Here is a 12,338-nt window from a genome sequence, read left to right on the forward strand (position 1 = left end):
TCATTGAATAGTGTGATTGGCTGAAGCCACGTGTGCTTTAGCCAATCACAGCCATTCAATGATGTCATGGCTGCCGGCGTGTGTATTAGCTTTCTGGAAGCGGGGATTTCAAGCCCCGCATTCAGAAAGCTATGCTGCGCCGGGGACGAGGAGCGAGCGACAGCCTGCCGGAGCGCGACAGAACGCCGTGGGAGGTGAGTAATGAATTTTTTTTTTTTTCTCCACTGTATACCGGCGTATAAGGTGACAGTTGGGGGGTCGTCTTATACGCCCCGTCGCCTTATACGCCGGTATATACGGTAATTTTTGCACCAAAAGATGTGCCAGGTCTTATTTTTGGGGAATATCTTATTATACTTACCTAGCAGGCTCAGTCAAGGTCCCTCCCACTGCTCTCCGGGGCTCTGACGCGCTTCTTGCAGTCCTCGGCCGCCACAGAAGATCACTTCCTGGTTAAAGGTTTCATAAATCCTGCCTCCAGGAAGTGATGGCTCGGACTGGTTTTTAAGCGCTGCTCAGCCAATCAATGCTATGGCTGTGATTGGTTCATCGAGGGCTGCATTGATTGGTTCTTTGACCACTGCTCAGCCAATCACAGCCATTGCATTGTGGAGGAGGGATTTATGAAGTATCTGAGCCGAGACATTGATTGGCTAAATTATAAATCCTGCCTCCGGAGAGCAGTGGGAGGGACCTGGACTGAGCCTGCTAGGTAATGTATTCCTTCTTTTATTATTTTATGTAATGCAGTCAGGGCTTATTTCTGGAGTAGGGCTGATATTTTAAGCCTTCCCGAAAAATCTGGGTAGAGGTTATTTTCGGGAAAACAGGGTATTTGCTATAAAGATGTCCCCATACCAGCCACAGCTGTCTACCAGAGTTATCCCCTGCTTCTGACTATAACTTCTATGTGCCTGATGTGTGGAGCTGCAAATAACAGACCTTTTCATGTCCTTTCACATGGAATGATAATCACGCCTGAACATTCCTACGAACGCTCCTTCATTGGACAACTGGGCCATTTAAAAAGATGAATGGTGAGTCGGCACACAAACCAACACTCATTTAATGGGCGTTTGTGCTGTTTAGGTGAGCAGCTGTATGGGGATGAACAATAATGTTAACAATCTACCTTAAAGGGGTTGTCCCGCGATAGCAAGTGGGGTTATACACTTCTGTATGGCCATATTAATGCACTTTGTAATATACATCGTGCATTAAATATGAGCCATACAGAAGTTATTCACTTACCTGCTCCGTTGCTGGCGTCCCCGTTGCCATGGTGCCGTCTAACTTCAGCGTCTAATCGCCCGATTAGACGCGCTTGCGCAGATGGGTCTTTTCCCTTCGGCTCGGCTTGGCAGCAGCGGCGTTCTGGCTCCGCCCCCTTGTACGCGTCATCACGTAGCTCCACCCCCGTCACATGTGCCGATTCCAGCCAATCAGGAGGCTGGAATCGGCACACGTGATGGGCGGAGCTACGCGATGACGCGTAGAAGGGGGTGGAGCCAGAACGCCACTGCTGCAGAGCCGAGCCAAAGGGAAAAGACCCATCTGTGCAAGCGCGTCTAATCGGGCGACTAGACGCTGAAGTTAGACGGCACCATGGCAACGGGGACGCCAGCAACGGAGCAGGTAAGTGAATAACTTCTGTATGGCTCATATTTAATGCACGATGTATATTACAAAGTGTAATAATATGGCCATACAGAAGTGTATAACCCCACTTGCTATCGCGGGACAACCCCTTTAAGGCCAATTTACACCAGCCGATTGTCGCTAAAAAAAAAACCTTATCGGTTTAGCAATAATCGGTGCATGTTAATGTGCGCCCATCGTCTGATCGTTAAATTCAGTCCAACATAAAAATTGTTGCTCATTTTTATCAGTCGTTCTCCACAGGGAGTGCTGATAGCATTGTTTCCCCGTGGAGAACAAAGGATCTGAGCGCAGATAATAATCTCGAACTATTAGCTGCGTTCAGCGAAGGCTTCATTTGCATACCTAATTGGTATTTAATAGCTGAGTAGCTACTTAAATACCAATTAATTTTTATGCAAAATGATCGCTCAAAGCTGTCACTCAAACTGTCATTTGAGCGGTCTTTGAGTGATCATTGGCCCGTGTAAACCAGCCTAAACTCATATAATAGATAATCTGCCTGTGTACACAGAGAGGAAGAGCGCTGAACAACAGGCTTGGTCATTGCTCACAAGTACATGGATATCATCTGCCATGGAATCCGTGCGGGTGGCCTCCGTTGATGTCAATGGAGGCGTGTGACCCGCAGCCCATACACCATTAATATTGCATATCTTCATCGTCAAGCGGCGATGCAGGAAATACAAAAAAAACTCCTGTACTCTGCATGACCGCCTGTGTGTCTCGGCGGTCATACGCAATCCAGTTTAGGAGTAAGCCCTTTGAAAAAGCAAGGTTGATTTCTTTTCCCCCGGTGAATTTGGTTCTTACAGTAAAAAATAGCCTGCATGCAATGTTATAGGAAATGTACATTCTAGAGACTTGTGGTTTGTCCCAAGATAACTCCTTACTCTTTACTTTTGTGAGCTGTCAGCTCATATCTAAAATCATAAAAGTATGATTGTGGGTTTCTAAGGGGTCAGATCTCCACCCTGAGAACGAGGGGTCACAAGTCCGCTTGCACAGTCATACTGAGCGCGATCACTGGAAGCAGATGAGCAATTATGACACTTGTCCTTCATACCCATCTGTCATACTTTTATCATCTAAATGATGGGTAATAAAAGTAAAAAGTGCTCGTTCAGTGTTCTGTGGTTCTAGATTCTGATACCACTGTGTCTATTTAATCTCAACACACAACAGAACTATAAAGTTACTGCTGCCTCTAATGTGGTGCACATGGTACGATGCCCTCGGTGCCCTGATGGAATCTACTTTGGAGAAACACACCAGAAACTGCAGTCCAGGATGAATCTGCACAGACATCCAATAATGAAGAAGCTGGATCCACCCGTACAGAACCATTGTCCGGGTCAGATCATCATTTTATAGATCTAAACGTCTTAATACTTAGAGGACTCTTCAAGAATGACAGAAGCAGAAAAATATGGGGATTTAACTGATAAAGACTTTGCAGACACATGGTTGTAATCACCTTATCTGTGATTTTCTAGATATCACCTCCTCCCCTTCAATCTAAAAGCCCATTTAGACAGGACGAGTGTCGGGCAAACGATGGCCACACTCGTCCCCGCACATACTAGTGCTGGTACTGCTGCATCGGAGCTAGTATCGCTGGCTCACAGCGGGGCGGTTGGAGGAGATTTCTCTCCTCACTCTCCCTCACCCCTCTCCATTAAGTTAACACAGCGGCCGTTCAGTACTGAACGGCTGCTATTTACACTAAGCGATCAGTGATCAGCTCATTGGCAATTGTTTCAACCCAAAATGGATCCTCCTGTTTGTCCTGTGTTCAGAAACATACCCATTGTGGCCCTAATCTTATATCGGTATGCACAACAGGGCGCAAACCGAAAGGAGCATTAAACTTCAACTGTTTTTAACTTTCACATGATCGTCATTATCCGTTGGATAATGGCGATCACATGACCGGGGACTGCTCATTGTGGCCCTCGGTCACTGCTCCAGGCTCTCGGCCACCTTTAATAGCGAGGAGATTTTAAATTTCCCGGGGTCCTTCCCAGCTTCTGTGCTTACGTCCGCCACTTTGGCAATGGGAGCATGCGCCAAAGTTGGGGAAACATCCGCATATAAAGATCCCATTGGGGGACATCGCCAGAGGCCTTAGGTAAGTAATTTCACCTCTCCTCATGGATCAAATCCGTGATGGGAGGTGAAATTTCAACTTTTTTTTACTTTTACGTGATCGCAGTTATCCATTGGATAGAGGGAATCACGTGGTCCGGGACGTAACGTGGCCCCCCATAAAATCTCCAGACTCTGGGCTATGTTTGGTAGCCAGGAGTAAGGTGATTTTAAATTACCCTGGCAATCCGCGGCTTTTGCGCAGGCATTCGCCATCTTGGCGACGGGCACGTGTGCAGAAGCCAGGGTAAGGTCCATGGATAAATCCAGGGGCCTTAGATACGTAATTTCATCTCCCCTCAGGAATATAATCTGTGAGCGGAGATGAAACTTACACTTTAAAAATTTGTTTTTACTGTAAATGATCGCCGTTATCCATTGCAGTGTTCCCCAACTCCAGTCCTCAGGGACCGCCAACAGGTCATGCTTTCAGGATTTCCTCAGAATTGCATAGGTGATGTCATTATTGTCAGTGCCTCAGACATTGCCACAGGTGTTCCTGCTATAGGATATCCTGAAAACATGACCTGTTGGGGACCCCTGATCCATTGGATAACGTTGATCATGTGACCGGGAACTGCAGACAGTCCCTGGTGATATCTCTCTGCTGCACATGGTAGCCAGAAACGATGTTTATGTCTGACGCGCATGCGCAGGAGGCGACGTAAGGTCCTGAAAGGACCAGAACGTCACGGGACATCGCAGAGGTGAGTACTTTCAGCTCCCTTCATGGATCCGATCCATGAATGGAGCTGAATCTTTAACTTTATTACCATTTTTATGCGATCGCTGTTATCAGGTGGATAGCGGCAATCACGTGACCGAGGGTCAGTCCCCACCTCACCCCCGACAGCTCCAGGTTGTCCGCTACCTCCAGTAGCTGACAGCATCGAGTGGTCTTGTCCACAGCCCTCGGGGCTTTAATCCTCAGCGCGAGCACGTTTTTAAACCCTGAGGATTAAAGCCCACTTAGCTGGGACGTAAAAAGTCAATGGGGCAATTAAATGCCTGGCAGCTGTCCCAATAATTACTGCTCCTGCGCTTTTGCACAGGATCAATAATCTCTCACTGAATGGAGGTGGAGATCTCTTCCGCCCGCCTGCCTCCATTTAGAGTAAACAGGCAGTCCTTCACAGATGAATCACTGCCTGTTTAAACGAGCCGACAGTTGCTTGGTTTTTATGTTTGCTAAAAACCAAGTGACTCCCAACAAGCGTTCACTTCTTGTTCACTCGCCCTGTGGGGTCCAGTGCTTACATGGGTTGACAGTCGCCTGTAATTACTTCTTTGAGCCATTACTTGGGTGACTACCAGCCCCTGTAAGAGTACCCTAACACCCAAACTTTAGTCTATTGACTCTGGCTTATCATTATTTAACTGCTGGGCACTTCTTCTCAGTGTCTCAATTCTCATCTTGGCCTTTTTTTTAATGCAAATTAACCTTTTATCTGCCAATGTTCCAAAATTAAAACAGTGGATTCGCACAGTTGCTGCCTTGCTTTGGATTGTGAGGTGGATCCCTATTCTGCAGGTAAAATGTTATCACACTATTCCTCTGCTCTGTTATATAATTTCTATTTTTCCAGACACACCAGCCTAAGGTTTTAGCGTATATCGGCCGCGTTTTCACGCCCAATCAATATACGCAACCGTATGAGGCATTGGTTTCCAAAAACACATACCCTCGTATGAAAGAGCCCTGAAGAAGAGGCCTAGTAGCCTTGAAAGCATGCCAATATATTTTTTCCAATAAAGGTATTAGCTTTGTAATACTTTTTTTTTTAATACAAGAGTATTTAACATCATCTATGCATTCTCCAGACCCAGACAAGTTTCCAGCTATGAATGTGTATGCTACCATAGATTCTCTTTACCTTTGCTCCTTTCCATGCTTCACAATACCACATCCTGTTAATCATCGTCATTACTGTGACTTCCTGCTTTTCGATACAAGTCATGTTCTATTAAAGTTACAAATGGGTAAAAAAAAGTCTAAAAAAAGAGCAGTGATTCAGAACAGTGTCTGACCCAATGTATAAGCAGCTCGAAGAGGAAGCAGTGTGTACACCCTGGTAGCAAATGACACATCACTGTATGTAATCTGTGTGCACAACCTCTGCCATTACACATGGTTTACCACACTTTTCTGTCCCAGCACCAATTGTTTTCCCTCTTCTCCAGGGGATGCAAGTGTATTGCTCTGCACCCTTTGACCTTGCTGTTATTTTGCTGCTGTGGATTAGACTGCAAGGAAGTGCAATGTAGCTTTCATCATGTTCCCATTTCATCAGTTTTAACATTTGGACTTTACCCTTTAAGATCCTTTCACATAAGGATATTGTCAGGAATTAGTAATTTATTTTTTTTGGTCTGTGGTCGCGCTTGTGACACTTCTCTTAGTTTAAGGAATGAAACTTCGTCTGAATGTTTCTTCACCTGATCATCTGCCCTTGTGAAGGTGTCGCAGATCATCTGACAAACGAGTAAACACTAATTTTTGTGGGTGATTGCATCTTTTAAGCAGGCATAAAAATCATCCAGTATTGGCAGCAGATCACCCTACAATATGGCGCTGACAACAATGGAACTGGATGTACCCACTGGATGCATCAACGGTTTTTCAGGTGCATACAATAGAGCTCATAGCTTAAAGGGGTTGTCCCGCGAAAGCAAGTGGGGGTATACACTTCTGTATGGCCATATTAATGCACTTTGTAATATACATTGTGCATTAATTATGAGCCATACAGAAGTTATTCACTTACCTGTTCCGTTGCTGGCGTCCCTGTCTCCATGGTGCCGTCTAATTTTCAGCGTCTAATCGCCCGATTAGACGCGCTTGCGCAGTCCGGTCTTCTCCCTTCTGAATGGGGCCGCTCGTGCTGGAGAGCTGCTCCTTGTAGCTCCGCCCCGTCACGTGTACCGATTCCAGCCAATCAGGAGGCTGGAATCGGCAATGGACCGCACAGAAGCCCTGCGGTCCACCGAGGGTGAAGATCCCGGCGGCCATCTTCGCAAGGTAAGTAAGAAGTCACCGGAGCGCGAGGATTCGGGTAAGTACTATCCGGTTTTTTCTTTAAACCCCTGCATCGGGTTTGTCTCGCGCCGAACGGGGGGGCTATTGAAAAAAAAAAAAAACCCGTTTCGGCGCGGGACAACCCCTTTAATGTAAATGCAGCTGAATGAGTCCAGATGGACTTGCAAAAGAGTCAATCGGGGCTCGTTCCTGTCAGAAAATCTGCCAGCTAAAGAGGACCTTTAGACCCTGTAATTATAACTCTAACCTCAGCTTGCATTTTGATCCCAAACTGGAATTTCCAGAACCTCTGGCTCTGATAGCCATATACTACAGATCCTTGCAGCTGGAGATGAGCGAGCGTACTCGTTAAGGGAAATTACTCGAGCGAGTATCGCCATTTTCAAGTACATGCCTGCTTGTCCGAAAAGATTCGGGGGCTGGCGGGCGTGAACGGTGAGTTGCGGGAGTGAGCAGGGGTGAGAGAGAGAGAGATCTCCCGCCCGTTACCCCCTGCCCCCAGCTCTCCCCCACCGCCCCACGAATCTTTTTGGGCAAGCAGGCATGTACTTGAAAATGGCGATACTCGCTCGAGTAATTTCCCTTAACGAGTACACTCGTTCATCTCTACTTGCAACAAAGCCCATTATTTTCTTGCAGTCCGATGGTGAGAATCAGGCAACCAATTAGACACCCAGTAATTTGGCTCAAACTGTGCCATTTTCTACACAGAGAACTCACAATCTATTTGTAATAAACAACCAAAAGACCTTGGTATAAATATATATATATATTTTTTTATATACACTCTTTGTCATTAAAATAATTAAGCCTAAGGGTTAGAGATGAGCGAACTTACTCGTTAAGGGCAATTTCGCAATCGAGCATCGCTATTTTCGGGTACCTGACTACTCGGGTGAAAAGATTCGGGGGACGCCAGGGGTGAGCGGGGGGTTGCAGAGGGGAGGGGGGAGAGAGAGAGCTCCCCCCTGTTCCCCACTGCTACCCCCGCTCCACCACGCTGAAAATAGCGATGCTCGATTGAGAAATCGCCATTAACGAGTACGTTCGCTCATCTCTACTAAGGGTGAATGCCCACGAACGGATTTCTGCTAAATAGCTTTCTGCCTGCCAATGCTCCCATGTGGAATTCCGTAGCAGGAAATAAATCGCGGCATGTTCTATTTGCCATGAATTTACGCTGCGTGAGGTCTTTATTAAGGGCTAATGCCCATGGACGGATTTATGCCACGTTCCCGCGGCGTAAATCCACAGCGGAATAACACAGCTATTAGGTTCTATTGAGCCTAATAGCTCAGTTCTAACATGCGGGTTTCTGCTGCAGATTAACGCCGCGGGCAAAAAAAAATTGCGGCATGTTCTATTTTACTGCGTTTTTCCGCGGCGGAAGGTCTCTATTAATATAGTATTAATGGAGACTGCAGAAAAACGCGGTAAAAAGTGAATTTTTCCACAATCGCCAGCGGGGACTTTTTTTGTTTATTCTCGCGGGACTCCCATGGCATAAATCCGCCCACTCCATCCGTGGGCATGAGCCCTATTATAGCATTAATGAAGACCGCGGAAATCAGCGCGGAATTCCACGGTCACCAGCAGGCATTTTTTGTTGTCAATCGCAGTACTCCCGCGGCGTAAATCCACGGGCGTATCTCTCGACGCTCGTGGGCATAGGCCCTAAAAGGAGTTGTTGTTTTGCAGCAAAATGCGGCCTGCAGTTCCATCTCAGGTAGATATGCAAATGATTAGAGTTGTGGTGTGGTTAGATGAGCGGTCTTACCACCTGAGGCCCTAAAGTGGTTCCAGCAAAATTACTACTTTTTCTAGGTGTTTGTTTGTTTTTTTACAAAGAGTATAACAGCAAGAATACAGATAGTTCTGCTAGTCAAGAATAATATAATAGTTCATTATGTTAGGTGTAGGAGTCTTTATCATGTGCTGTACTTAGAAGCTACACGAATAGAACATCACTTACCAGCCCATTTCAGTAAATCTACACATTCTGTCTTGTTGTATCTGGCCGCTATTTCACATGCCTTTTCACCATGGAAATTGAGAAGCAAGATGTCACTTCCTAACTCGATAAGTGCCTTTAATACATCCACCTGACCCCAAGCTGCAGCACAATGTAATGGTGAATATCCTGTAACAGTAAAGAAACAATCTGAGTTTAGCCAGACTTTAGTTATTGAGGGTTAAAGGGACTCAATGGTTTCACACACACTGATTTTTGGGGAAAAAAATACAGTTTTTCTTGTAGTTTTTGGAGTCAAAGAAAGATATGGATTGAATTCCAAAAGAATAGGAACTATGAAAGAAGGACTCGGGCATAGCTAAAAACTCATGGGCCCTGGTGAAAAAGTTTAGCATGGGACCCCCCCAGCCATCTTCCTCCACGCAACTCTTCTTCGTGGCTGTCAGTTGTGGTTTGTCCAAAACTTTCTGCTGCATCACTGGGTCTCTTAAGTAGCCCATTGATACAGCTCTAGCAGTCATAGGCATTGCTGGAGTCTTAAACCCAAGGACAAGACTTGTTGTGTTGCTCCCTTTCTAAAAAATAAAATTTATATATAGCATGTCTATAAGACAACTTCTATAACAGAGGCTAATCTGTAATATACCTATATATAATGCAGTCACCCTATATTAGACAGATACTGGTACTACACAGTGATAGTGATTATAGTTCAGCTACCTCCAGTGATCACAAGTTGACATTATCTCTGACTGCAATAGTTCACTTTTCCCTTTTCTTCTTTATCCAGGCTCAGATCACCATGAACATTTCTTCCAGCCATGATTCATCACTGCAAACTTTGCCCATACTGCAGCCATCTCCAATGCTTCTCTTAGTGCCCCCCCCCCCCATAGTAATAATGTATGCTATAGTACTAGTGCTTCCTTTTGGGCTGACAATTAGTGCCTCCAAACAGTAAAAGTGCTCACTTTGTACCCTCAGAAACCCATAGGAACCTCTCTGTGCCAACAAATTCTAAAAGGGCCCTATTTGTGCCCTCATATTCTCAAAAGAATTTACATACTAATAGGGCCTGTGCTCTGTGCTCTACATCCAATAAAGCCTGTGCTCTGTGGCCCTCACTGTACCAATGCTCATGTCCTGTGCCTCTCATTGTAGTAATTCTCGCATTCTGTGCCAGAAGATGGGGTAGGAGTCAGGCAGCACTATGAAGTTATTGGGCTTGATAAAGGGGGTAATGTTACATATCACCCAGAACTGTGTTGCCCTTACCTCCTTGGCTATTGTATACTCTATGTCCAGCTGTTTTCTTGTATGTTATGGTGTTGTGAATAAACCAGCATTGCGACAATATGGCACACCTGGGATTTTGTTACAAGTTCACCTGGATTTTTAGGGGGTGAAGGTGTGGAGTCACACTTTCTTCCCCTACCAAGTTTTATCTGCAGCCTTCTATTCCATGAATACTGGATAAGACTTTCCCTGAATGCACCTATTTTTTCTCTTGGTTTCATTATTTAGTGATCACAGAGTTTTGGGAGCTGTGAGGGTGTCCAGGAACGTTAGCTATGGCTGCCATTGTGGTGTGGTTAGGGGGAGGCCCTTGGGCCCCCTTGGCATAGGAGCCCGATTGCATCTGCGACCACAAAAGCTATGCCACTGGAAGGACTTATACTTCTCCTTCCTGCTGGATCCTCTTCTGTCTTTGGCTAAAAAATTGTAATTTTAAAATAAAAAAATCCTGCATGTGAAACAACCCATATACTGCGGGGTTTGGCTTATAAAGACATGCAAACCCCTCTCTAAAACCGTACTGTCTATATCAATTCCTGCTACGTGCAGAACACACGTCCACGTGTTTTAATTGCTGGATGTAAAAGTTATACAGACTCTGCATATAATGCTGGTCAGAAGTCAAAGTCAAATAAAACCTGATTGCGTCTTAAAGGTCTAAATGCCAAAGTGAGCACAACATCTAAAGGCCTCATGTGCATAGCAAGCCATGCTTCTACGGGAGAATATTTCTGTAATACAGTGTGCGACAATGTGCCATGACTTTCTTCATGGATTCTGTATGGATTTATGAGATAAAAACCCCCTCTGTATACAGTAGAGGGCCATAGGTTTGAATGCATTTTTGTAATTCAGCCTAAGAGCAGTAGTTAACAACTGTCTATCTATGATGTACACATGCCTATTTTTCCAATCAGTGCATATGTACATCATAGATAGAATGGGATTCTGTGCGGATAATCCCCTATGAGCTACAGCACTGAGCCGCTTTAATCCCCCCAACAGTTTGGAAGGAGCTCTGTTCGTTCTGCAGGAAAAGGATGTTACATTTTTGAACGAACAGAGGAAGTTCAACTTCAATTTGATTCTTTTAGTGCTACCGACATGCTTTTGGTGTCATTTTAAAGCCCATATTCTTGTCTTTAACAAGCTTGTCCAATAGAACCAGAGCTAAACCCATTTGAAGTAAGGTCAGTAATACTGAATTTAGAGCTGTCACTTTTCAGTGTGTGTATAGAGCAGAGAGAGGGGAGGGGGACGAGCAGGCAGCAGAGAAGATCAAAGATTTTACTGTTTCTCCCCCTGTCCCAGGGGAGTGTTGACATGTGCTTTTCTTCATGTTATCACCCTCCCATCAATCAGAGAGCATATTTGCTCTCTTATTGTCATACATGGCGTCTTTTTCCCCCCAGAAAAGGAGTAGGGGTGAAAAGATGAGGCGTTGCTAATCTAATCACTCCTCTACACCATTTATTCTTGTCATTGCTGACCACAGCATCTAAATGTTTCTACAGAAAAATTTCCCCCCCTTACACAAGGCTTTTAATATTGAAAAAATAAAAACAAAAAACTATACATAATCAATATCACCACATCCATAATATCATGTACTACAAAATATTCCATCATTTATCCAGCACAGTAAATGTTATAAAAAAAAGAAAATGCCAAAATAACCATTTTCTGTTAATTTTGTTTCCCCCACAACAGCAATAAAAGAATAACAAAAAAGTCGTATATGCAGTGGGTCTGTAAAGTGTTCAGAACCTTTAAATGTTTTCACATTTGTTATGTTGTAGTTTTGTGCAAATAAGAAAAAAAAATCAAGGTTTTCTCCATCATTATGCAAAACTCCAAAATGATAAAGTGAAAACAGAATGTTAGAAAATTTTTAATTTTTTTTTAAATGAAAAACTAACATTTTGCATTGACATAATTATTCAGACCCTTTGATATGACACTTGAAATTCAGCTCTGGGAGCCTCCTATTTCTCTTCATCATCTTTGATGTGTTTCTACACCTTGATTGGAGTCACTTGTGGTTAATTCAGATGATTGAACATAATTTAAAAATACACCCCTGTCTATAAAAGGTCTCAAAGCTCACAATGCATATCAGAGCCAAAACCAAGCCATGAGGAGGAAATAACTGGCTATAGAGCTCAAAGACAGGATTGTGTGCAGGCACAAACATGGAGAAGGCTACAGAAAAAGTCTGCTGCACTT

General features: G+C 44.5%; 1 protein-coding gene across 1 annotated transcript in view; it reads right to left on the reverse strand.

The window, feature by feature from the left end:
* Positions 1 to 12,338, reverse strand: part of ANKRD45 (ankyrin repeat domain 45) — a 49,178-nt gene that overhangs the window by 7,782 nt on the left and 29,058 nt on the right. Inside the window, exon 3 of the mRNA XM_066597311.1 lies at positions 8,817 to 8,984. Within this exon, the coding sequence (XP_066453408.1) occupies positions 8,817 to 8,984 (168 nt within the window). The remainder of the gene's footprint in view (positions 1 to 8,816; positions 8,985 to 12,338) is intronic.

Source organism: Eleutherodactylus coqui, chromosome 3, assembly GCF_035609145.1.
Source record: "Eleutherodactylus coqui strain aEleCoq1 chromosome 3, aEleCoq1.hap1, whole genome shotgun sequence".
NCBI lineage: Eukaryota > Metazoa > Chordata > Amphibia > Anura > Eleutherodactylidae > Eleutherodactylus > Eleutherodactylus coqui.